This window comes from Drosophila sechellia, chromosome 2L (genome assembly GCF_004382195.2).
Source record: "Drosophila sechellia strain sech25 chromosome 2L, ASM438219v1, whole genome shotgun sequence".
In the NCBI taxonomy this organism is placed as follows: domain Eukaryota; kingdom Metazoa; phylum Arthropoda; class Insecta; order Diptera; family Drosophilidae; genus Drosophila; species Drosophila sechellia.
The window spans coordinates 20262200-20289857 of NC_045949.1; the positions used below are offsets into that span (position 1 = coordinate 20262200).

The 27658-nt window shown below is 45.5% G+C and overlaps 1 protein-coding gene across 1 annotated transcript; it reads right to left on the reverse strand.

Moving 5' to 3' along the window:
* Nucleotides 1–8: 8 nt before the first annotated feature.
* On the reverse strand, nt 9–27658 carry LOC6618183 (probable nuclear hormone receptor HR38). The gene is made up of 5 exons (XM_002042422.2): nt 26064–27658; nt 4030–4340; nt 2354–3490; nt 1140–2220; nt 9–956 (listed from the first exon to the last, which is right to left on the reverse strand). Exons 1-5 carry the CDS (start codon nt 26503–26505, stop codon nt 700–702), a joined length of 3228 nt encoding a protein of 1075 aa, XP_002042458.1. The 5' UTR covers nt 26506–27658; the 3' UTR covers nt 9–699.

A 27658-nucleotide genomic window follows, 5' to 3' on the forward strand; every position in this document is an offset into this window, starting at 1 on the left:
CCTCTATCTTCGAGCTTTTAAAAGAAATCTAAGAATAATAGGCTATCGTACTTTATCCCAATTTGTGCAACTCATTGGAGGATTTCCGTGAAGAGAACCGCCGGGGTCTGGCATATAAATTATATAACACTACTGCTGCGCGCCCTTATTTTATTTATTTATTTATTTGATTCGCCTAAATCAATTGACTAGAAGTTAGCAAAAGGCAAGAGAGCAAGAGTGAGTTCTGTCCCTGTCCGTTGTTTCTCCGTCCGTAGTGCCGAATGTTGACCAGGCTTCGAAGTCCGAGATAAAAAGTGTTGCCATTGCGTGGCCGGCCGTTGATTCCGGTTTTGACAGTTGAAATTAAACAATTTAACAATTAACGTCAACAAGTTGGAGCTCGCGGTGCTGACGAGTCACGCAGGAGCCATAGGCTGTGCACTGGAAACCCCCTCTCAAATATTCATGTCCGTAATTATCGAAGGAGCCGGGGCTGTCCGGCTAACTACCTAGCTCTACACTAAGGATATGGCCTGGGTCTGCGATTCGCTTCATTTCTGTTCGGTTCGGTTTTGTTTTTTTCTGTTGTGAGATTTATTTATTTCAGGGTTCTACTAAAGCTAGTCCCATGGGGTCCTTTCTCTGTATATCCTAGGAGGCATAACTTAGGGGCTAGTTTAAGGAAGCAAGTTGTGATGATACGCTTGATGATCGCCTCTAGAAGGGCAATGTGGTGACGAACATGTTCTCGATGAGAGCTGGCGCGGGCACCAGGTCCTCCAGCTTCAGGTAGAAGATCCTCTGCAATCCCTGGACGCTCAGGGATCTCAGCTCCGGCAGCTTGCCCAGCAGGCGGCTGAAGTAGTGCTGCTTCTTCTGGGCCTCGGCGTTGTAGGTGACGTGGTCACGCAGACTGCCAATGATCTTCATCTGGAGCTGCTCCACCTTCTTCGGCTCCCGCAGGCCATGGCGTTCTGTAGATTCAGTCAATAATAAGGGGATTTAATTTAGCATTAGCTTTTATCAATTATAAACTATTTATCAAGTTAGTGGCAAGAACAAAGACTTAAATCAGAAGGTTTAATTTGAATTCTAGTAGGATTGATCAAGTTTAGAAAGCAAGAGTATTTTTCCTTATATAAGGACACGTTACCCACCTGTGATCAGGGTGAGGGCACAGAGGCAGGCGAAGGCGGAGATGTCGATCTCCAGGTTGTGCAGGCTGCGGCTGAACTCCATGATGTCGTTTAGCCACTCGCCGAAGGAGCGCAGGCACTGGGTGCGGTGGAGCACGGTGCCGTTGCAGAAGATCAGCTTGGTGTCATCGATCCTGGCGCGATAGGCCAGCCGGAGGACGAACAGTTCCAGCGAAGCGCTCTGGAAGAGCAGCTCCTGATCCTCCGGCAGGAGATCGAAGTAGCCGGGAATCTTCTCGGCGAACTGCTTGATCACGTCCACGGAGCTGGTCAGCAGCTGGTAGAACTGTTGCACCTTATCCGCCTCGCTCATCGACTGCTCCTCGTAGTGGCTGTAGTCCAGGCACGAGGGATCCGGAGTCGTGTCCACATGGCTGCGCACCAGGGCCGTGATCAACGAGATGGGTGGCGATGGCGGCGACTCCTGGGGCGATTTCGGTTTTGAGGGCAGTCTTCCCCGGCGACCCTTCAACGAGTCCGTGCGCACCACTTCCTTGACCATGCCTACGACCAGGCACTTCTGGAACCGACAGAACTGGCAACGGTTGCGGCGTCTCTTATCCACCGGGCAATTCTTGTCCGCCAGGCAGACGTACTTGGAGCCCTTCTGCACGGTCCGCTTGAAGAATCCCTTGCATCCCTCGCAGGTTCGCACTCCATAATGCTGACAGGCGGCGGTGTCGCCACAAACGGCACACAGCTGTGACGGAGCCTGGAGCAGGCGGCCCGCCTGGAGATCCACACTCGCCGGCGAACTGGCCGCCGAATTGGGCGCCGAGTTAAGCTGTAGGGCATGGGCATGGGAGTGCCGCTGGCCCAGCGTGATCTTGGCCAGCTTGGGGCTCTGCGCCGTGGAGCCGGATGGCGAAATGGTTCGCTGAACCGGCAGCGATGCTCGGCGTACTGGCGGCGGACCGCCCACCGAAGGGGAGGAGATGGTGGCCGCCGCAGCAGCTTCCACAGCCGCGGTGGCCGCAGCCAGCTCCGAAATCGTGGGGAACGTGGGCAGCGAGTAACGCTCGCCATTGTGCGAGTTGTAGTTCTAAGGGAAGAGAGCCATTTATGGAGAGTCAGTAATATACTACTATATAAATTTTAAACTTTAAAGGAAACCAAAAGAGTTTTACAATAAAAAATTATTATTTAAATGTTTTTTCCCTTTTTCCTGTACTTACATGTTGCTGGTAGCTCTGCTGTTGCTGCTGCTGCTGTCCGTAGAAGTTGTCCGCTGCGGAGACACCATTATATTCGTAGAGGGAACTGGCCGAGGAGCTGGGCGACAGATTGGCGCTGGCATTGATGGCATTGAAGTGGCCGTGGTAGTTGTAGCCCCCACTGTTGTTGTGGCTGTTGCCCGCGTTGTTGCTGCTGTTGTTGCTGCTGCTGCCGTGGTGCGACATCTGGGCCTGGGACTGCAGAGTGTGCAGCTGCTGGAGCTGGGAGGGGGCGGGTGGACTGGCACTCCACCCGCCCGACAGCGGCGGGAAGCAGTCCTCGTCCATCTTGAGGGTCAGCACCTGGTCAGTGGGCGTGGGTGCGGCGGTGGAGGAGGAGGACGCCTGCTGGGGGCTGCTCCCGCTGCTGCTGTTGTACTTCAAGGAGTAGGTCTCCTGGAAGCTGGGCAAGCTGCTGCCACAGGACAGGGGCCCTCCGATGGGCGAGATCAGCTGGAGTTGAAGGTGTTGCTGCTGCTGGTGCTGCTGCTGCTGTTGTTGCTGCTGCTGTTGTTGCTGCTGCTGCTGTTGCTGCTGTGCGTGCAATGCTATAGCCGGATCGCTGCTGGAACGCAGGCTGAGCAGGCAGAGCTGCTGCTCCTGCTCGGAACTGAGCTGCTGCTCGGGGATCGAGGACAGTCGCTTGTCCCGCAGGCACGTCAACTTGGTGAGGTTCTCAATGGAGCTGGTCAGATCCTCGGCGGGATTGTCCGGATAGCCGCTGGTGGTGGGCGAGAGCAGGGAGTTGTTGGAGTCCGAAGGGAAGAAGAGATCCGAGAAGAGTTCGCTGTGCGACACGACAGACGAGTCTGTCAGGTTGCTGATCAACTGATCCTCCTCATGGGAGAGCAGCGTCTCCGACTTAAGCAGGTGTTGCTGGGGATTCACAAGGTGTTGCTGGTGTTGCTGTTGCAGATGTTCGTGCTGCTGCTGCTGTTGCTGCTGCTGTTGCTGCTGCTGCTGCTGGTTGTGATGCTGCTGATGGAGGAGGTGGTTATGGTGTTGGTGGTGTCCAGCTGCCGATGCCGACGTCGTGGTGGTCGTCGAGGCGGTTTGCGTGGAAAAGTTATCGAAGGGCGACAATGAACTAAAGGAGCTCTGCAACGAAAGACAGTCGCGACACGAATGACTTAGTGAGCTTGCGGTTCCCGTCTAGATAGATATCCTAGCCCTAGGGGTGGAGTCTAGCTTTTCCGGCGAGCGACATGCGCATTTCCCGCAGCAACTGCCATTGGCTCCTTGGCCGGCAAAGCAACCCCTGTTGCGAAAACTCCTCGTCGATGATTTCCTAATTGGTTATGCTTATGCCGAGGTGTTATCCCAACATAACGCACCTAACAATAGATGGCTAATTGCTGTTTATACCGCCGCAACTGATCTCCTCACCTCGCCAAATGACTTTCCTCCAGAGGAGTCACCTCCTCGCAGCTGGCAATTAGCACGGCCATTCATTTATGGGCTCGCCAAATTTGCATGGATTTATGTGTTTAATTTTTCACAAATGGTATCTCAGTGGGGGTTTGGCTTTTCAATTGCAAAAAAAACATAAACAAATACTTTTGGCATCTTACTATTCAAACTGATACTAGTGCTTTATCCCTTGCAAGGACTAATGTATCTAGATACTTTCTACTTACATTGGGTTGCAGAAGTAACATGCTTGTTGTGGCTTGGTTAGTAAGCCTCACTTGGCTGATTTTGGCTGCTGCTGCTGATGCTGCTGATGCTGCTCCTCCCGCTTCTGCTGCTGCTGCTGCTGCTGTTGCGGCAAGTGTCGTCGCTGTCGCGGATGTGGCAGCTGTGCTGGTAGCTGCTGCTGCTCGGCTGTCGCTGTTGCTGTTGCTGTCGCTGTTGCTGTCAGTTTTCCCGACTTTCAATTTGCCCGCGCCGAGTGGTTTTATTTTCCTCGGCTCAGTGGCTGGCGGTGCTGGTGTTAGTGCCGCTGCACCTGCAAGGATAATTCGGAGGAAAGGTCTTAGCCATTTAGAATGCGCAGAGTCAAGTGGGCATGAATGCCACACGGCGTCCCGGGGGTGAGCTTAATGCTAAATGGCTGGTGAAATGCCAAATCTGCGCTGATATGGGCAGATTCATATTGCTGCCGTGCTAATGTTGCCGCCGCTCGTTGCCCAATTGTCTCGCGTTCCACACGCAAGCGGCGTATCGAATGTCTTAATTAGAAATGCTCGGTCTTGCAGTCGGTCTTTCGTCTGTGGGTCTCCGTCTCAATCTCAGTCCCAGGCTCTGCTGTCCCCATAGGTAGCCACACAATGTGTATGGATATACTTCGAACATCCCAGAGTCGTCGAGAGACACCTCCTCATTGTGTGTGGCGGGATTGGCCAAGAGGCACGCTCACGCTGCAGCTAGCAACTTGCAGCTAGCAACTTGCAACAAAGATTCAAGCAAAGACTTAGGAAACAAACTTGAGCGAGGATCACATCTCCATCGCCGCTTAATGCGGCACATAAAATGTAATAAATTGTGTTGTCCGATGTTGCACGGCGCGGATCTGCAACCTGGCCACGTTGCGGGTGTTCGGATTTTGATTATAATAAATATTTTGGCCGCTTCGCGTTGCAAAATGCAAGCTAAAGTTCGCGGCGCCCCTGCGAAATCATTTTGCACAATTTGCATAATTTATGCTGGAAATCGGAGACCAGGTTCTTGGCAAGATGTTATAAATCAAAAAAGACCAGCCATATTTGATCGGATATGATCATATTTGATATAGTACTATTCAATATTACGTTAATTCCCATTAAACTATGTAGAGCCAGTTAGAGTTTTTGGCAACTCATAAACTGTCAGCGAGTTCTATTAACCATTAATTAAACCGGCCAAAACAATCAGACAAGCTAAGCAACCAAAAACGAAAACTATTATTCACACATGCTCATGTTTTGCCAATCAACTGGCGTTTTGTCCGCATATTTTTCATTTAATCTTTTCCACAGATTTTCCCCCAACTCTGCTGACTTCTGGCCGCCTGACTCCCTGACACTTTTTATCTGCGAGAATTAGTTATAAGCGGCAACAAAATGACGAAAATAATAATCACAGCCTAGCAGATTTTAGTTTCTCGCAATATTTCCTAACGTGTCTGCCTCGGCTTGAATTTGACAAATTAATAAATGTTGCTGCGGCTGTCGTGTCAGTTGTCTCGGACAAAGCCAAGAGTCGAGAAACAAAACATAAACGTGGACACAGTTCAAAGGGGCAGTCATAAAAAAATAATGGGAGAGCTGGTCGATAAGGCAATACATTTATATAGATGTAAATATACATGATAGCTGGATGAAATACGGCACAAGATGTGTTCGAAGACGGTTCAATAAACGTTCGCTTTCTGGAAAACTTTAAAATAAGGTAAGGTAAGGCGAGCTAAGTCTGCGATGGCAGTAGGTGCAACAAATCATGCGAGCACTGGAACATCTTCTGCAAGTTAGAAACCATTTTCGGATTCTACTAGAATTTCCAGTTTCCATCCAACCATGAATAAAAACCACATGGAAACAAGCATTCAACGCAATCAACGGATCGAAATGCAAGCCAAACGCATAACTTGACTTTTGGGTGCTTAATTGCTGCATTTGGTTAACAAAAAAAAAAAATGATGCACATATGTATGTTGTGCTGCTGCTGCTCCCAAATTTGCCGCATTCTTCGGCTGTGAGATATTTACATTTTGCATAGTACACTGAATTATCTTATTAACCAAGAAAGTATCTCAGCATTGCAGCTCGCGGATGGGCTGAAGTATCTGCTGGCTTGCAAGGCTGTTTTGGCCCACAAATTGCACGTGATATAAGTGCATCTTCTGATTTGCATCGAGCAATTAACTGACAATGGAGAAAAGGTCCGAAAAGTCGACGGGTATTGCATAAATCAATCAAATTGTCTCTCACTCGGTCGCTCATTGAGTAATAGATCCAATTTCGATATGAAACAGAAATTGGGGTTTCTTCTCTTCTTTAGTTTTAGTTTTAGTTTTGTGTCTCTATTTGTGGGTCTTGGGCTTTTGCACAACTTTAAATACCAACCCCATTACCCATTATCCATTACCCAGTACCCACTACCCATTAAGCAACAAAGATGGCTAGCACAACAATGAACAACAATTGATGAAAATCGACAATTAATAGTGAAAGTCTAGGCCCAGACGAAGCATCATCATCAAAGGTACTGCAGGAAGTTAGTTGCTCGGGGACCGAAGACCCGGACTGCAGACTGCAGATTGCAGACTGTGGACTGGGGACTCCTCCATGTCTATTAGGCCATGAGTCTGGCTTTGTCGCTGTCGTGGATTTCAAAGGCGATAGCATCGAAGCCGCCAAGTTGCCAAGTTGCCATGCTGCCACGTTGCCAGTTGCAGTCGAGAAGAAAAAGCGAAAAACCTGCCCCAAAATGAGTAAACTCCTTTGGCCCATAGACCGACCATAGACCAAACCGATCCGAACCCGAGACCCATTTGTATACTTCTCACAGATCTTCACACGGCGACGGACTGTGGCACCCACTGACTCAATGACTGAGTGGCCGGGCATGGGCCATTTTGACCTGGCCAAAAAGTGAAGACGAGACGAGCCGGCTCGCATTACCATTTCTTTGGGTCACTGCGCAAGCAGCTCCTCCTCCCCATCCCCCCATTCCCCTCGCCTGTCAATTTCGGCAGATGCCTGCATGTCCAGGTCCATTGATCAGGTCCCCCATTGCCTCCACCTCATCCACCATGCCTCTCCATCTGCCTCCATTGTGGGTTCGCAGTTCAAAGTACAGAGCCTGGGCCGAGAGCTTGCCAAATAATATGTATTAGCGATATTATATAAAAAGAAGAGAAACGAACGAAAAAATTAGCAAGCTTATGCAATGGCCACGTCTCCTCCTCCTCCTCCTCCTCCTCCTCATCCTCCTGTCTGCATTGTAATAAATTTGTTAACGAGCCGGCCAGAAAATCTGCAGCTCTGCGGGTCCTCTAACAATTAGAAAATCAAGCTTTTCGGGGAAGATGCTGCCGGAAAGAGGCTGGAAAATGCATATACATATGCTGGAAATTTGCTACCCAGCCCAAATTACAAATCTCCTAATGTTATTCGCTCTGGGGCCATCGGCAGACAATGGCTCAAATGGGCAATCTTAAATGTTTATCTTATCGCGCACTCTTCCCGGTAGCATTTTTGGCAGTAGCCCACGGTAGTTTTATTCAGCATCTTTTATTTATATTTCTATTTTTATTGGCTTTGTTTGCAGATCGCAGCCGCGTCTTCGATGAATTGCTTTCTAAATGACCCAAGGCCATATTCGGAATGATATTTCACATTGATCTGGGAACACGGGCCAGGCCAGGAGTTGGCTCTCCGGCGGAGGCATTGTTTCTGGCCAAGTAGGCTGCCGCACCGCAAAGGTGTGTTTATTGATAAAAAAAAATACAACAAAGAAAGAGCATAAAAAAAGAAGTACTCCCAATGTGGGAGATACAGAAATCTGAGCGTGACTTTTGACATGCCAGTTAAAAAACGAAAATATTCAATTCTCATTCAGGGAAATTTCTGCTGTAATATTTCCTGGAATCAACTGATAAAACCTGATCTTGCTGACCAAGCTCTTGGATTATTATGTTGAATGGGAATGTATGCCTAAAATAGTAATATTTTGTTGACCGGAGTTCTCAAGTTGTTAAACATGGATGTTTATTGACGACTTTGTTTGTTAATTAAAATAAATACTTAGCGGGGAATCCGCTCAACCTAATGATCTTCGTGCCTGCCCGCCGCTTCTATTTTGAATCTCTAACGAAATCGCCCATTGGTAACTAATATGCAGTTGACCGCCGGTCGTTTAATTCAGATTTAATGGATTCTTCGAGGCGAGCATAAATCTCGGCCGGCATAAAGCCAACTGGCACCTAGCAGCACCTATTCACCTATTCCGCACTGGGGGAAATAGTCGCACTCGCACCTAATAACGCCGTACAATTAAATGTAATCCGAAACTGTGTCAGCCATGTTCGGAGATGCAGATGCAGATGCAGATGCAGATGCTGATGCCAATGCCGATATAGAACTAGCTAACTGTCCGTGGCAAAAGGTCGAAAGTGTTGGCTATCAACTGTCGAGATGCACAGCGACAAAATCATTAAAAGACAATAACATTGTCCAAGAATTTCAATTGAGTGAGTCAAGATCGGCGACGGGCACAAAAAATGGTTGAATGGCTTGGAATTGTCGCAGCAATTCGTATAAATCTCTTTGCGCCACTTCGAATGCTAAGTAAACCAGCGGGGACCACATCGTCATCGCTTTTTAATCGCTGCAAAAATCACCGAAGGCCATCTTGGACATTTCATAGTCGCAATACCCATCCCCAGCCCCATCCCATCCCGTCCCGCTCGCTCCGATTTTAAGCCAAATCAAAACGAACCCGAGACGGCCAGCCGAACGGATTGAAGTCATTTTCGAGCGCATCTCAACCAGTTGTATCTGTATCTATATTTGTATCTGTGCCCGCTTCTACCTAAATGCCTATATCTGTGAGTTGGCCAATACCTGTGCTCGACACTTGTCGCCAACGTGCACTGAGCGAAATTTATCAAGTACAGTAAGTGCACCTAAGCACAGACAATTCCTGCGATGGCTAAAACATTTTCCGCGCAGCCCAGTGTCCACTGTGCCATTATGCAAAGAGCAGATTCGTTAAATGAATAAAATACAAATACAAAGTGAAGCACCAGCGAAGAGGAGGTGTCCACTGCAATCCGATCTGGTTGGAATGGGTGTGAGGCATTAGCATGAAATTCTAATAAAGGAATTCTGCCGTTAAGGTGTTAGCCGGGATCAGTTGCAGATGCCTGCGCGTTGTGCAAACTGGTTTAATTGAATTGTTATATCACCGGCCTCATCATCATCATCGATGCCAGTCTGAGTTCTTCTTACTCGCAGCCCAAAGCGAGCAGAGGCCAGCATATGACTAATACTCCACAGATACATCTAGTATCTCTGAGTACGTTAAGATGGCCTGAATTAATTTATACGACTTGTGTGTGCCTTATTGTATTGGATAATCCCAGCCAAATTGGCTTGATTTAGATGGGTGCAATGTGAGCGAAAATAACTCTATAACAGTTTGTCTGGATATGAAAAGAATGATGATATTATAATCTTAATATAAGTGATTTAAATATTATTTCAGTAAACTGAATATATTACAATAAATTTGAATCTATTTTCAAGAGGATGAACGAGTATTCGTGGATATATTTCTATATTTTCCCAAAAAAGACATCTGCATATGTTGACCAAATGCTGTACAATCATGACTCCTGCTGCCGAAATTTCGGCATGTGATTGCCCATTTAGAAGACCCTCGCCCTCGATCGATCCTCCACTCCCAGTTCCACTTCCAGTCGCATTTCCAGCTCCAATCCCACTTCCAATACCAACGCGAATTACCCCGCTAAGGTCTTGGTTTTCCCCACATTTATTATACAGATTGAGCCGCCTAATTTGCATGTTGAGCGGCGCCCCACCAAACTCGGCTCACTCTGGCGGGTCAAAGGTGCCCATGATGCTGCAGTGCATCAGTGCCAGTGGAGCGGAGCTGGTGGTGCCTTTGCCATTGCCTTCGACTTCTTGGCTCTGCCACCGACTGATTGACATGGCTGAGACAAAGATAAATAAGCTGCCAGTTTTGGAACGCCGCTTACATAATTACGGGCATGGAATGGATTTTCGCTAGGTTTCTGGCAGAGATTTTTTCTATCGGTTGCCAGGCGCATCCGACTCGCAAAATCGAAGCCACCAAAGAAGGTGCAGCTGCTTTCGAGGTGGGAAGCTTGGCCAACACAAAAAAATAGATGCAAAAAAATATCTAACTAAAAATTCGTAACAAAAAGAATGAGCATCAGAAAAGATTGAAATTTTAGATATTACTGTGACAAAAATCTAGGTAAAGTCTTATATTTAAAACCATTTATTCTGGATTTAATTTTAATTGAAGCCAAGTCGTTTCTTCAAATGTAAAATTGCTCATTAGAAGAAATCGGCATTTTCTCGCTGCATTGTTGGCTTTTCTGAACGTTTTTTTGTTTTTCCCTCAAAATCCCCGAAATATCAGCGAGCTATCAAAACACGCGACGTCTGGCAGTAGATGTATCTGTAGCTTTGGCTATGGGTCTGTGCGGATTTCCAACTCCTGCGCCTCGGAATCGTATTAGTGTTAATTTCCAGCTGGCTTCCCTACCCTTTTTGTGCCCATTGTTGCACGTTTTGGGTTTTTCTTGCATTCGGGTTTCGCTTTCATTCGCTGAGCAAACATTTGGGTGGGTGGCTTGGGGGGAGGTGGGCGCTTTGAGCATGCGGGGGATCGGTTCCCAAATCGATTAGCCCCCGCCAACCCCCTCCAAAGTGTCGTAAACAAAGCGGGCAGCTCCGTGTTTTTCCCAGCAGGTTGCAGCAGCCACAAACACCAAAGGCAAAACATGCATTAAAACGCCAATATTGCCTTTTGTCTTGCCTTCGTATCTGCGAGATGCACACAGCTGCCCCTCCCCCTACCCCACCCCACCACTAACCCCTTTGGGCCACCAGACCGCGCAAAGTGAGCCTAACCCATATATTTGTCGTTTGGGGGCTATGGCTATGGCCGATGCTCATGAAGATTTGATTTAGTGTGAGTACGGGAAAATTGCTCGAAACGAACGTTTGCATATCTAAATTTGAGTTTTGTATCTGCCAGATACAATAGATTTATCTATTTGGGAACTGGCCTACCCTCGGCGCCTCGGCACAAAGCAATCGCGAAATGGCAGCCGGCTAGGAAAGCAGGGATTCTTGGGAAAATCTTTTCGAAACAGCAAATTGTTAGCCCATTAGGATTGCTACGACATTATGCCCAAGTTACTCCAAGTGCTGCAAAGACACAAGGAGTACGTAATGGTTTCGAACACCCTAAACTGCAAGCCCATAAACTTTTGGCATCTGTGCTGTAACCAAATGCTGGACTTCCTATTCACCTCTTGCTTCGCATTAAAAGATATGCATGTATCTAGAAACGCGAACATGTCGAATTACACATACGCCCATCATTGGCCCTCTCATCGTCGCATCCTGGCTTCCTTATTAGTTTTTAATAGCTCGCAAGACCGTGACTCTTTCACTTTCATTTCGCATTTGCCATCCCATTGCCCATAGCCCGCAGTCCACGGTCCACAGCCCATATCCATTGCCCGTATTGGCCATATTTTGATAACGCCCACGCCAGCACTGGGAAAATGGCCATTTGGCGCACTGTGAAACACAAACACGATCGTCAGACGAGCAAACATCATCATCAGCATGATCGGCCACTATATGCACATCCCCATTTCATTCACAGATATAAGCCCATACTGACATGGCGCTGTCTTTTGGCCAGGTTCAGACTTTGCCTGCCTTTTGGCTCTCTGGTGTGGTGTGGTGTGGAATTCGTGGCATCATCATCGGCAACAACTTGACTCTCAGCCGAAGTCAACTTGCTGCAGTTTAAGCGTGTCTTCAAGACTGTTATTAAATCAATAATGAAGCACACGAATCGCCCCGGAGCCTCATCGTCATCATCATGGAGATCGGGCTACATCATTAGCACTAGATGTTGGTAGTGCTGGTTGGTTGTCGGCTTCTCTGCCACACCGGCTGACACACAAAAAACATCGTGGAGTTCACGGAACGCACCCAAAAGCCAAACTCCGTTTTCCTGCGATTTTTCGTTCGGTTTTGGCATTAGACAAGCTTTGTTTTCCAGCACCAAAGTTGGTCGCTGGTTGGGTTTTTCTTTTTTTTGCTTTTTTGGGGGCGCTTCTCCCCGAAAGAAATCGAATTCGAACTATTAACTTATTGCAGTCAGTGTAAGTCAAAGTCGAGACGTTTGCCATATTTCCTCAGTTTTCTGTTTTGGTTTCGGTTTTTGGCGCATTCCAGCCACGTTTGTCGCTGTTTCAGGCTCGGCAAGGTGTCGGGGTTAACTAAGGTGTGATAAATTTTTGCCATCGATAGGTCGCCCTAGTCTTGGCGTTTTGTTTTCTGTTTTCCATTTTTCGTCATAATTGTTTTATTATGGTCTTGGTTATATAGGGTCTTGGCTTTTTGCGGGGGGCCAAGCTCATTCTCGTCGCAGGGATTAGACCGACCAACAGGCCCACAGAGCAGCAACCGAGGGGCCAGCTTCGTGACTGCGCTCCCTCCGCTCTACAAGATCTGCCTTAATTTTCTGGGCCTAATCCCATTTTTTAGGGGGTTCTCACGGAGAGACGTCTTCTGATCCCGACAATCGGCATTAAATTCAATTGCAGCCACTTGCTCGCAGTGGAGCTTCGATGCCACGAACTTCTTTACTTCTACACCTTAATTTTTAATTGCACTTAACGAAAATTAAGCAAATACTTTACTGAAATTTTATACGATTATTTAATGGCCTGCAATCAATTGACTGCACAAACTAAAGTCTTGTCAACAGAACGCTTTTATTGAAGTTGTCCAGTAAATTTATGGCTGCCTGCAACATATTTTTCCTCGTTCACCAACGCAAAACAGTAGTTGCCGGCTTCGATTTCCCCAAGTTTGTTTAGCTTTTTTATTTTGGTGGTAATTAATAGTCTAAGGCAGCAACAGAAGCGCCTTGGCCAACACACAACTTCGGGCTCTCAGGTTGGGCATAAAAATTTGTCCATTCGCTGGATGCACAGAGTTCAGATGCTGCTGCATCTGCTGCTGCTGCTGTTGCAGTTGCAGTGGCAACACGCAAGCCAAAGTTTGTTTGTCTATTACTTAATTGCCAGTCCAACTGGGGTATAGGGTTAAGGGGGCGATGGCGGGGGTTGCAATAACAATTAGCGTGGCATTTTAATATGCATTATTGCTGTGAAAAGATCGCAAACTGATTTCCCCGCCGAGGCAGAAGAGTCACGATTTTGCAGCAGGACGACGAGGAATCTCCATCTCCAAATGCGTTTCGTATATTTTCCCCAAATCGGTTGCATTTGGCGAGGGGAATCTTAATTGCACAATTAATGTGTTGAGGCATGCAAATAAGTGGCATGGACTGTTTACTCTTGGTGTCCGCAAATGAAAGTGAAAAATCAGATCAGATCCTTAAAAATGTGTACCTAATTCTAGGTAAAATGTTTGAAACATACATTTAAATAAGTTAAAGGTACCATTTGTTAATTGCCAGAAAGCGCCAATTCGACACCTGTTGCAAATTAAGGCTGCACTTAACACAAGTCCGAATCAACACTAATAAATTCCTTTTCTGTTTATTTTAGATTTGTTAATTGTTCGCCTTGATTAGCCATGCAATCTAAATAGGTAAGCCGACACCGCTACAAAAAGCAACTACAACACCATGCGGCCCAAGGAAATAACGATAATCTGCCCGTTGACAGCTCACTGAGCAGCGACACGCAGAATGGAGCTGTAAGAACATAGTGTTTTGTTCATTATGGATCTCGGATAAACCAGTCGACGATCCATGCGAGCCGGGCCAAAACAAACAAAACAAGGTAAAAACAGTGGACACAAGAATTGATTACAATTTAATGCTGCAGCCATTGCCAATTTAGCCACATCAACGCTTTTGTGTCAGAATGTCTCTAAATCGCCAGTCTCCAGCGCATCCAGCAGCCGAATGAAAGCAAAAGCAAAAGCTAACGCTGAGATATGGCCAAGTTAAGAGCACGAGCAGCGGCCAACTCGAGAATAAATCACCGCACAAGCACCAGTCACAGTTATGGGCCAGAAAAACAGTAAGAACTGCGATGATGCTTTTTCTGACTCTCTACCCTTTCCGCGGGTATATTAGCTAGCCAGAGAAGCAGAACTAACACTAAGGTGATATCGAAGCATTGTATATATATATATATATTATTGTAAAAATTAAAAATCGGTTGGAATTGAGCCATGAAAAGATAGTTCTGTGAATTTTCAGTGTTAAAAGGGCTTTCAGGCTACATAATTCAAATAGTATCTGCTTTTTGTTGCGAGAAGCGGAGAATGCTGCGTTTGGCTCTAAGACCGCATCGAATCGCTCGGATCTGGTGGCCAGGGAGTGGGGGAGTGGGCGGCTCTCGGGTCATAAATTCAGAGACTAACTATAGAAGCCGATCCGATGCGATACGACCCGAACCGGTTGGTTCACTTTTACTCTCATCGCCAGCGGATTGCCGGTCGCATCTTGGGTTCTCGCACCCGCTGGCCGCCTCCTCTTCGGATTGCGCCGTAAGCCAATTTTAATTTATGCTAATTGCTGCGAGTTGGCAACATCAATTGGGCGACAGCACGCGAGAAACGCAGTCAAATGCGATGCCGAAATCATCGGCATTTATTTGTTACTCTTAATTGGAAGCCAAAATTCGTTAGACCTTCGCGTCTTTGGATCGCAGTCACAGATCATCGTTGTAAGAGGCACAAGACTGTGGCGCTTTTTGCACGCATTTCTTTCCCTGCCGCGGATTGGGGCACAAGGTCGGAATCGGTGTCTCTTGATCGATGCACAATTGCCGGCAAGTGATGGGTGCCGATCTAGCGATCCATCCACCGATCACCGATCATCGACTATGCTTATTGGCAACTACAAAAATTCATCGCATTTTATTTTTATTGTGCTGAGATACTCTTTATGCCCCGATGTTTCCCTCTTTCCGTGGCGTGTCAAATGCACAACAAGGTTCTTGTTTCATCCGTTAGATCCGCCATGATCATACCACAACCACATACCACTTACATACCCACTGAGCGGCCATAAATCATCCGGAGCTGTGGGAATCGAAGTGTATCTCGGAATCTATATCTGCATCTCTACCGCTATCTGTATCTGTAGCTGTAGATGTATCTGCATCTGTATCGGTCGCCGCTGCTCTGGAGATGGCGAAAAGTTCAATGTTAAAGGCAAGAGACAAAAGAATTTGCCACAGTTCAAAGCATCATTCATTATCCAATTGCGATCGAGCTGGAGCGTTTAGACCGTTAACAGTTAACTGGGTAAGTCAACTGGGCCCACAGAGCCAAGGAGGTCCCAGCAAATTGAATACCCAAATCCGAAACTGGGCGCGTTTCGGATCAGCTATTTGTCTTAGCCTTTGTCTTGTTTGCTTTGCATTGGCTTGGTTAGTTAGCGCTGCTTGTTACCAATTTCTGGGTTTTCTGGGGTTTGTGGTTCAAGGCTTTTGCTTGACAGTGGCTCAAAGGACGTGGTTGTGGTGGTTACTTGGCCAAAAGGGGAGCGGTAGCTTATTCAATAAACGATCTTCCAAATAGTTTATATTTACACCACAATAAATTAAAGGTATTTAATAAAATCATTAACAGTGAGTTGGTTTCTCGTACGCAACTCTTCTGAAATTATTCCGCATTTACTTGGAAATATTTCAATTAACGCTAAATATGAAATTTATAACCCAAAACGGTTTTATCAGCCCGAAATACATAAACGCCAAATCGCTAATCGATTAATGTGATTTGCTGTACATTTTGAGTGCGCTGATTTGTCTGGTTAGAATTTAATAGTGCCATAACTTAGGCGAAACCTGTAGCCACGACCATTGCTTGGCTGCCAAATGAACGTATTTAGAGAGAGTTAATTAATTCGATTGCAAAACAAACGTGTTAATTGAACCAAAAATGTTCCCAGCTGGCGAAGACGAGCGCAGTGCCAGAACAATGCCCTGGGGGAACTGCAGTACAGCAGTACAAGAAAAGTGAAGGCTCTTGGCCTCAGACTCGAAAAGTGCATCCATCCAATGAAACCGCCATTTGGTCAGCCGAAGTCTGAGAACTTTCAAGTCACCTGCAGATGCACATGGATAAGTGCATACTGGCTGCACCATTGCAATTCACTAGCCGTCTGGCACTCCGAAATCGAGTTTCGTTGACGGCTCCTAAGCATCTGCAAATTGTAACTAAGCGCCGGTTTTTATTCGCCGCAACCAGCAGCGGTTTTAATTGAGTATATGAGAATGAGAATATTAGATTTTCAAGGACAGAGTCCGCTCGGATCTCGGATCAGCACGGCTTACGGCTTAGTTGCGCAACCACGGTGAAGTTGGCCATCCGACCAGTGGCGATGATTGTGGGCGCCCCTTCACGTAACTAGAACACAATGTGGGCACCAGGGAGCTCAGACTTGCGGGGATTGGGGAGAAGTGGAGTGATTAAAGACTACACAAAGGCTACTATTTAGTTCAATTCAGCTTGGGTTATTTTATATTACTTTCATTTAAATTCTTATAGTAAATTCTATAATTTTAATCAAGTAAACTTCTTTTCTCCGCACTGCTAGAAAGTTCTTAATGAAATTTAAAAGTAATTAAGCAGACTTGTTTATAAAATTGATAAATTTAGCTCCCTTTAATGCCGCTCCTGTCGAAATGCATTGCAAATAAACAAATAAACTCAGTGCCCCGCACAACTTGAATTACATTTTTTTACTCGGTCAAGTGAGTGTCCCGCAGTGTTAATTTGTGTCTAAAAGCAACTCATTAAAAGCGATATTATGATGGATATAACGAAAATTAATTAAACATTTTTATGATGCACCAAACAGTTGGGGCCATAAAACTGAAGATTCAGATGTACCGATTGTCTGAGATTCATCGGGAAGAACGACTTAATGTATTCTCTTAGTAGCGCATAAATTAACCGCCTAATGGGGGAGCCGCAGAAAGTATCTAGATCCTGTTCAGAGCAAGGTGCGAATATAATGATGACGTCTGATTCACTTATGGATACCCTCGATTGTAAATGATATTTGAATAGTTGTAAGGATGTACTTTCTTCAGAATTTGAATCAATTACCAAGAAGCTTGGTGAACATTTTAATGTAATTTAATGTATCTGAGTCGAAGAGCTTTCCTTTGATCATATCTCAACTGCTTAACGATTCGAAATCTTTTGGAATTCATCTCGGCGACTGGTTCGCTGCTAATCGATTCATTTATATCTGCATTTGTTCACAACTCCCCATTCGTTATGCCTGACAAAGCGAAAATGAAATAAACAAAACTTGAAAACTTGAAATCATAAAAGAGTTCTATGGCCATATATAACAATCTAATATTATAAAGAACTTAAGAACTTGTTATATTCCCGCTGCAAGCTGCACATCGCCAAGCGAAAGTCCAAATAAGAATCGCACAAAAGGGAGGAATACGAATCTTTTCTCTTCTTTCGAATTCTAATTTTATAAGCGAAGCTGTCAATAATTTCTCAAGGTCAGCAAAGAGTTTGAATCACGCTTTTTTCTTCTTTTTTTTTTGCTTTTGTCTATTGGTCAGGAAATGCGCGAAGCAAATTTATGAATTCAAGTTTATGAAGCTGCCAAAAGTGGGAGAGAAAATGCAGATTAGCTTGAATAAGCAAAATTGTTGGCCATTTTGGCCAGAGAGAACCGATCCGTTATTTTAATTGCAATGTTCTGAATTCGAGCCGCGAATTTATGGCAAGAAGCGGTCCGAAGAACACCGAAGAACCGGCTGAGTCGAAATTATGGAAATTCAAGATGTGTTTTATAGCCCAAATACCCGTATCTCGGAGTGTGTTTTGCATCGAATGTTTGATGTCACTGCCGCCAGTTATTTGACAATCTTGTCACATCGATGCCCTCTTCTTCTTGTTGTTGTTGTGTTTTTATTTTAGCCAAACTCCAGCGGCGTCTGCTACCCAGCTTGTGTTTGACTTGGTAATGAGACACGCTCGCTGTCGCCGCTTCAATTAAGCCAATCTCGATGCGGCTGATTGCGATGGCATCTTGGCTCGAAGCCAGCTTCCAGCCAGCTCCCCAGTGATTTCATTTGTATCTTTGTATCTGTGTTTTGTTTATTTATATAGATTGTGAGTATCTTCTAATTGTCGCGCTACCGAAATCAGCCGTTTAATTGCGCTCCTAATTCGCTGGACAGTCTTTTTGTTTACTGTTCGCTCCCACACGTTGTATACGTAATATTACGCATACGCAGAGTGGGACAGCGAGTGCATCCGTCTCGCTTCCGCCTTGACGTCACGAGTTCTATTTAGAACTTGGCAACAGCCGCTGGTCACGAACAGTCCTGCGTGGCTTTATCGATCGCCTGTGAACCCCAAGCCGAGGATTGTGCCAGTCCAAAGCCAAGGACGTCATCAGTTTCAAGTGCGTGTCGCACACACACACACGCACACAAAGTCGCGTATATATCTGGTCTGCTTGTGATTTGTGTTTCGGGCCTTAATTATATGCCTCTGGCACGAGCCCCCAAAGTCTGAGTTGTTTCGCCTCAAGTTGTATAATTGCATGTCTTTTGTCTCCGATTATTGCTTATGTTGCATGCCTCGGGGGAGCAGAAGTCGGTTCTTTGACGCACTTCCACCTGTGATTTTTCGTTTTCCTGCGCTTAATTTATGAGCTGTTGGGCTAGGCTGAGTTTTCATCGTTTATTTATGGTTATGGGCACCAGCCAATAGGTTTTCCGCGAATCGCCTAAGATTAACATATCTTGGTTTTAAAATATTTCAACATATTTTAAAAATTCCTCTCAAACGTATCTATTTGATTTATTTGAATAAGGTTCTACTTTTCGCACCGTTCAAAGTAATTAAGTATAAAGTTTCAGGGACACCCGCGAAATGAAGTAAAGCCCCCATTAAATAATCAGCTGCCTCTACTTTCGCCTGAAAATTCGTATCCTGCTGCTTAAATTCCGCACACGACTTCCAAGGTCCTTTGGAACCGACCCAGCCATAAAAAGAAACAAACCCAAAGTTCTGATGGTAAAAGAAGGCGTGTTACATCAAGGACCTCGGCGGGGGGTGTGTGTGTGTGTGTGCTTTGTGTATCCTGGCAGTATCTACAAGTGTGAAATCATCGTGGGGGGCCAAACAAAAACAAAAGCGGGGAAGAGCGAACACCCAACCAACGGACGACCTTGGGAGCCACGTGAGAGTCGTGAGGCCCTCTCTGGGCGAAACGAGTGGGTGGTTGGGTTCAACTTTCGTTGGCAGCTGTTGGAAATTAGAGAGAGAGAGAGAGAGAGAGCCACAGAGAAAGAGCCCAGCCAGAGATACACGCCGAATGACGACCCCGACCTAGCACTTTTCCACAATGACGTCACAGAGAGTTTCCAGGGGGTGTATCTGTGGCCTATATATACAATGTGTCCGTCCGGCGGTGTCTTCCCTTCCCTTTCCCGTCTGCCCACGATGATTACGCCATCAAACTGGCGACTGGAAGGGGCTCGTTGGGGTCTTCGATTTTTCCCAGCTCGGTGTTATTTTTGCACGTGAGCTCCTCCTCCTGCTCCTCCTCCTGCTCCTCCTCCTCTTCTCCTTCTTCTTCTTCCGCCTCTGCAGTGGGCCAAAAAGGCGGCTGTTTAAAAATAGTTATAGCCACAGGATGTTGTTTTTCTACTCGGCAGAGTTTCGCTTTCAGCGTGTAACCTTTAAGCAGGGGCTTAAATATCCCATAGTTGGCCAATGCAGCAATGTTACGTGTTATCAATCAGAGATAAAGAAGGCAAAAGGAGCGTAAGTTATGATCTGGTTAAATGGGTAAAAGGTGGCCAAATCGAATTGCTTGATGTCAACTGAAATGGCAAAAATTCTGACAAACCCAAGTATTCCGGTTAGTTGCAATCTTGGTGGCAATCTGATTTTATGTTTGGTATTTTGTCTGGCCTAAACACCTCCAGTGACTCTTTAGGCCGATCGGACTTTCCGTGGGCCGTCCGTCTGCCAATCAAACCGATGCGGCAGTTGCAATCTCGCTTTTCAGTGTCTGCCGCATCTTCAAGTGCGACGACAAACGAGACAACGAAACGCTGGCTGGCAAACAAGTTGCGCGCCAAAACATGAAATAAACAAGCCAATTGACAATGTAGCAAGGAAAAACATGGAATTATTGGCCACGCTGCTGGCGAATTGCAAATGCACTCCTGCTGAAATACAAAGTATGGAGGCTAAGTTGCATCGAAAAGTGCGTGAAGTGGCCAACAAGTTATGAGCAAAGCGGTTGCTTAATTTTAAATGGTAAAGTGGTGATAAATAATTCCTTGTTTTGGCTAATTGGAGCTGTAATAATTGTGTTAATTCTTCAATTTTAATTAAATAAATTTAAACGAAGAGCTTCATAAACTGCAATGCCGAAAATAACATTGTAGAGAACATACAAAAATCGCATCAATTTGAGCCTTACTTAGGCGAACAACGAAAATTTGTACACCGCATCGTTGTTCGTAGGTATTTTTTTTAATTTTTGAAAAATTTTTTTTAAATTTTTTCCATTTTTATTTTCGATTGCTGGGCAGTTGGCGGATTTTCCTTTTGGACAAGAACTGGCCGCGAAGACGACGAATCTTCTAGCCCGGCCACAGAGATGCAGACTGTTAGCAAACAATTTATGTTTGATTACAAAACCAACGGCGTACGTACGCACAAGGGGAAAACTTGTTAAATGCAGCTTCTTTTTCCAACGTTTTTTACTGCCTTTTTCACAACTCGGCGAACACATTCGTCAAGGCAGGAGAGCCAGCAGCAAATAATTAAAATAATAAAATTAACCAAGCAAACATTATAGACAATAAATTTTCTTGCATTTTTGACGACGCACTAATGCTTGATGTTTGGTTTTTGTGTTGTTGCCGGATTTTTCATTCGGTTTTAATTCTCAACGTGTTTTTCGGAATTTTCTCGATTTGATTGCAATTTATGGCTGGGCCTGTTCTCGCTAAAATTTAAAGTTAAACGTTGTGCAATGCCTTTTGCCGAATTTAATTACACCTTAGGTCATTTGAATGGGAATGAAGTGAAGAGAGACGTAGGTGTCAGGTGTCCAAAATTACGTTGAATGTAAAACCATGTGCAAACTTGCGGCAATAAAACAAAGCATCTGCTCAAATGTCTTGCAACATATATGTGTAACTTTGCAGATATGTGGTGGCTTAAATGAAAATTTATACATTTATTTCGTTCGTACATATCCACATTTAAATAGTTAATTTGTCTTGTAAATTATGACAGATTCAAGGCAGTCGAACTGCCAAAAACCTCTAAATTCACATCGAGCTCATCAAGTGCATGGCAAAATTAAGAAATAACCAAAAAATGCACAAAGAAAAAATAGAAAAACGCCACAACAAGAGGCCAACGGCCAGGCAATCCAATCAGTTTCAAATTAAGGTTTACATGTGCGAGAGCCAGTCGAAATTGACCAACAACCAACAGCCAACAACCGGCAACAAAGTGGCCAAAATAAAAGAAAGACCCGCCAAGGGGAGCCGTCCGAAAGGAAAACCTGTCCGCTGTCCAATACCCGATGTCGGATGAACTCTGGCGACGCCTCACCGAAGCATTGCATTCCCAGGCCGCCGATCAGCAGATGATAATGAGGATGCTGCTGACTTGGCTGGTGGTGCTAGTGGTGCACTGATGACATCGTCTTGGCAGTGGCTTCATCCGCCGACTGACAGCACGTTCTTCTTCTGGCATGCCACCGATGGGACATCCACCACGCCTCGTGATCCGTGGACATTGCACTCGACGGGAAGGGAAGGGAAGTGGCATAGAAATCGAAACCAAAACAAACCCAGCCGCGGAATGTTGGCTAAAATGCAGAAGCACGACCGCTGAGTACTGATTGATTGCGGAAAAGCACTTTAGCATCCCCAAATTATCTCTAAGTTACTAAAGCCTTTTGGTAAAATTTAAATTTTAATGAAAATATATCTTTCATCTTCTCATTTAAGATTAAGAAGTATATGTTATCATTGAACATCAAATGAAAGAACTAGAACTAGAACTAGACTGGAATGACTTCCGCCCTGGCTATATATTACATCGAATGCCCCGACTGAGGACAACTATGCGGAATCGAATGGCACTTGGAATAGTTTCATCGACCCGGGATTCTATTCGGGTTCTATTCGCGATCAGCCAGAAATACCTGCAATTTGGACATCGAACTGGGAGGGTAGAGCGATGCTGGCTGCGGCTAGTTGGGCATATTGGTGCTGGCTAATTACGCGGCGATTGTTTAAATTTAAAACAAGGCAGACGCATTTAGAAATTATCCTAACAATGCACAAGCAGAAGAATTCGCGCTTTCCGCATTTATTTTCGTTTTCGAATCGCCGCCATCGTGTGAACCATCGGACGAATCGAATCGATCGGCAATTAATAACGAAACGCGCTCACAATCAATATAATAAACACAATTAAACCGGGCGCACCATAATTATTACGTAATTGAGGTGGGTTGTCCATTATGCATCTGATTTGAGTTCCCCGATAATCCGACGAGGGGAACTGGAACTAATGCTGGTCTGTGGTCTCTGGTCCATCAATGCTTTCTGGCCATTTGGATGTTGTTGCTTTGTGGCTTTGTGGATGTCTTGGCCATCGATCAGCGATGACGACCATAATGGCACCTCCCCTCCCCCAACGCGTTTCGTTATAAAATTCGCATAAATCAACGCAAATAATTAAGCAGTCGCCCGAGTCGCTAATATCGAGAGTTTCCTATCCATCTGCCTAGCCATCTGAGACGCGGGCCTCCCATCCCATCCTCAACAGAAATAGCAGAAGTAACAAAAATCCCAAGTCCCAGAGCAAAACAAAACTAGACAAAGCAAAAATCACCTCAAAAACACAAATTAACAAATTCACTTTTGTGGTTTTTACTCATTCGCACAGTGCGAAAATGAATAGCAAAAGTGCGAGACGAGCTGATTCAGAGATAGTTGAGATACATAGGTTGCAGATGGATTTAAATTTGAAGATTGCGATTATGACAGACAGAAGTATTTGGAAAAGTTTCGAGCTGAATTGATGACAGCTTAATGGAGCTGGATTAAATATCTAATGGATCATTTTACTAACCGCTTTCTTAAAAGCTCTTAGATAGTTGCAATTATAATTGGTATTGCTTTTGTAAACTATTTGTATTCCCTTGTTCTAAGTCCACTATTAGCGGAACTAAATGCCCATCGAATTGGGCATAAGCTCAGCCCAGTACCGAAGAACAAAGAGTTGGCAAAATGTTCAGATCCTAACCATGTTAGTGGGCTATCCGACTAACGCCTTTCGATACACCTGTGCCGCCGTCTGTGAATGTTTGCTCGTGTGTTTGGCCAAAGAAAACGAAACTTGGAAGGCGACTACTGGTCTTGGCAGACGGAGCTGCTCCGGGTAAACCGGTGTGCTGTGTGCGGGGATGGTTTACATTTGCGTGGCGGTGTGGGGTGTCGCTGCGACTATGAGGAATGGCCAAAAGAGGCAACAATCAACAATGGCCATCCCGACAGCTGCCGCGGAGATAACTCACAACGCTCGACGGATCGTGAATAAAACTATACAATGAAGGGGCTACGATATATTTTGTATCTTAACTTTTTCGGGTGTCATAGATATGTGAGCAGGTAGGTATTTTGTGTTTTGCATCATTTATCAAGCTCGTTTCGCTGGGGTTAATCAGCGAGGGAAGCCGAGAGCATCTCGATCCCTGGCCAAGTGCATCCAACGACTCCATATGTGCGGCTCGGGCGAACCTTTTGCCCGGTCGCTTTGGGCCATGTTGAAATGCAATTGGCTACGCCCAAGAGATGTTGCCATGTTGAACGGGCGGCGTATGAGCAATCAAGGCAAATCGGAAAGAAGAGAGTAAAGGCAACGGTGTTTTCACACGCCCTGTCGTGAGCATCGAATAAAAACACAACTAAAAACAAAATTCGAAATGTGACTAGTCGTAGGAATAAGAAATACGCTGACTTGTGATAATACCGCGGCATTCAGCCAACTCATCCCCCGAATAAGACGTCATCAGCACGTGGCCAGCCATAAATATAATGAAAATAAAATCGAACCAATTATGAGATATATATATATATAGAGATGCACATTTTGGGATGCAGCTGACGCAAGGAGAGTGCAATCTTTTCACGGTTTCGTCACATATTTTCGTTTTCGCCGCGACGATGACGTTTTCGGCACTCGTGCCTCGGGAAAACACCCGTAATGTGAAAACTGTGTGCCGCCTAATCCGTTAAACTGGCCGATTTCATGGCCCCGCTGGCGTCATGGCTTAAATACTATGTACCCCAACTGGTGGATGCACCTCACCTGGTCATATGTTCTTCGGCGATTTGTTTTGCTCTGGCTTGTCATCCGATGTCGGGCACTTTTGGCGCCCATCGCCATTATGGTACTATATAGCCAACTTATAAATAGAGATGTTTGTTTGGCCACGGCTAATAGTCAACTGAGTCTAGAGCATTTCGCCCTGCATTTTCACTTCTGCAATCGATTGGCAACCCTCGGTTTGGTGTTTCACCATAAAAACTAATTAAGTAGTTGTAGTTCTTCAAAAATCTATCTGAAGACTATCGAAAGGATACCTATCCATATGCTAATCATGCTGTAATATTGACAATTAAATCAATTTAGAATGTGCATATAGTAGATTCCTGCGAGTTGAAGGCTAATGACTCACTTGCAGTGGAAAACACTAACCGCAGAGTGCTTAAAAGCTGATTGCTGCGAAACACTTAATGGGCGCTAAGTTAGCCGCAAAATACAGTCGCTTAAGAAGCGGCTAACAAGTGGCTAACCGACTTTGCCGCAGCGAATGAATTGGCAAAGCCTTTCAAGCCGTTTAGTAAGCCCAATAATCGGATGCCCCACCACCGGCGCCCTAACACCACCCAACCAACCACCCACCTAACCACCCACCTAACCATCCACTCGGCAACTAAGTGATCGATCTATCTTCCCCATGTTTGAGCTTCAATCGGCGATGTTTTTTTATGCGGTTATTAATAAAATGCATTGGTCATCCCTGCCCGTCGATAGTGAGTATCTGTGTGGAAATCGGACGCACTGCTTCTGTGTGCGGTGTTTATTGTGCAGCTTGTAAATCATTTTGCGTCAGGCTGCGTCCGCTGCCGTCTGCTGAAACTGCGGCGCTTTGCTGACGCTGGTAAACATGTGTACGACACCAAAAACAGCAGCACATGCTCACCAAGAGCCAAGACGGGTCTGCACACACAACTAAGGTCAAAGTGGTGGTAATCGATTTAAGCCCGTCTTTACAGTTCGGGATAGTTGCCTCAATTAATTTTATGCAAATGCACAAAATTTCATAGTTTACGATTTTTAAAGCAAATGAGAACTTGAAACTAATTCTGATGTGGTGCTTAATAAATCCCGAAATTTATTTGAGCTCCTTTTGCTTTTACACCCTTTTATTCATAACACCAAATGCTTTTTAATTATTTAATTATTTTTTAATAATTGCTTAACGATATTCAAGCTTTCTGACCTATCTTTTTGACCTCTGCTGTGGCTGCGCTCGTATTTTGCGAATAGGAGCTTAATATTTTCACCGTTTTTATGATGCATTTTGAACAGTTTTCATGCAAATTTATGTCGTCATTGTGCGTTGTCCAAGCTACCCCCACCAGCCACGCCCCCTTTTTTATTCAATGTGCATTTTTCAGATTTTTTTTCCCGACCTGCCCTCGCAAACGGATTGAGCAAACAGTTAGCTTCTTGGGCGATTTGGCAATGCGCACTGCACATTGCGTATACGCCGCGTGTGCTATTAGCGAATTAGAAGAAAACACCACAAATACAAAAAAAAGACACCAACACCGATAAGCCGAAAGGGAAAACCAAATACATACATGTGTTTCCATTGGCAAAAAAGTGGCTGTTGCCGGGTGAGCTGGAGGTGGAGTTCGAGTCTGAGTTGCAGTTGGAGTTGGAGTTGGAGGAACTGCAGCAGGCCAGGTGATTGATATCGCAACCGTCGGGGAAGAGGTTGCGGCAGGGGTAAATCAAAGGCAAAGTCGGCAGAGGCGGCGGCAAGAGGGGATGTTGCTGGTGTGTTTGGTGCTGCTGTGCGTGTTGCAGGTGTGATGTGTGTGCCTGCTGCTGGTGTGTCGGGGCATTGAGGTTCTGTCTGTAGCAGGAGTTGTTGTTGATCTCCTGCAACAAACTGCTCTCGCAGTGAGTGTACAGTGCGGCCTCGCACTTGATGGCCGTTGCCTGGTGGTGGCTAATGCTCGTGTTGCTGCCGCCCTCTTGCTTCACCACAATCAGCGAGGCAAGCCGATCGCGCATCATAGACCACGACTCTCCGTTAAAGAACCCAAAATTAACAATGATGTGGATGGTGATGATGGGACACAAACATAAAACGCACACGGGACGGGACAACACAGATCACACACTATATGGTTTCTAAATAGGCACCTGTTTGGCGCCCCGAGCGGCGCTGGTGATCCAGCACGACTGTTCCGAGTTGGGCTGCGATTTTGCCTCAATTTCCTTGGTTGTGACCGAAGCTTTTGTCGCAGTAGCTCTGATTGCAGTAGTTATAATCGGGCTTCATTTTCCTGTCCTTGCCCGACTGTTGTTTTTGTTGTGTGTCCTTAGACTTGAACTTGCCTCCTTTCTTTTTTACTTCTCCCTTTTTTTCCTTTCCTTTTTTCCGGCGATTGCGCAGTGGCCAAGTGACGATGTGAGCGACGTAACGACTTACGCACGCTATACTATATCAACTGGGGTCTCTATATATATTCGGTTGTGGTAGTTGCAGTAGTGGGAGGCACAAGGACGTTGCTTACACTTTACACACTGATACACACACGCGCGCAACGGGCAGCACAAAAACAATTACTACTGTTCTTCAGCTCACGTGCTCATTAAATGTTAGCAAAACTTTCAGTTCAAAAATATCTGTGTCTTGTCTCTCAGAAGTAAAACGAAATTTGAATTTCTATAGATTTATTTAATGCACATTCGCGGGTTAAGATAGAGTAAACACCGAAATATATGCATTGTTCGCTTAAGAAAGATACAGGTAAAGTATACGCCGTGTTGTCAACCGTTGGAAGTTATTACGCATACGCCGCGTTGTCGACCGGCTTCCGTTTCCGCATAGAACGAATGCACAATCGATAAAGAACGACAACTTGTTGCAATTGTTTAACTCTTGAGCACTCACACCTGCGTTAGCTTTGTGTTTCTTATGTACTGAACGCGATTTCTATATACTTGTGTGGACTATAGTCTTAGTTGGCTGACTTAAGATCGGAAATTCAGAACCACCGAGCTCGCCTCGATTGAGTTCTATATTTTGTGTTGGCTTTTCCGTGAGCGGTGGCTGTTTGGGCTACAGTTGTTAACAATGCGGCGTCTGTGACGCGACTGAACTTATCTTTACGGTTACACGCGACTATATTCAACGCGTCGCGCCGACAGCGCTGCCTCAGCT

Coding starts and splice junctions, on each gene's coding strand:
- LOC6618183 (XM_002042422.2), bottom strand. CDS start 26,505: ATGATGCGCGATCGGCTTGCCTCGCTGATTGTGGTGAAGCAAGAGGGC. Junction 4,341..26,063: donor TTTTGCCAATGGAAACACAT/GTATGTATTTGG, acceptor TTATCCTTGCAG/GTGCAGCGGCACTAACACCA. Junction 957..1,139: donor TGCCCTCACCCTGATCACAG/GTGGGTAACGTG, acceptor CTGAATCTACAG/AACGCCATGGCCTGCGGGAG.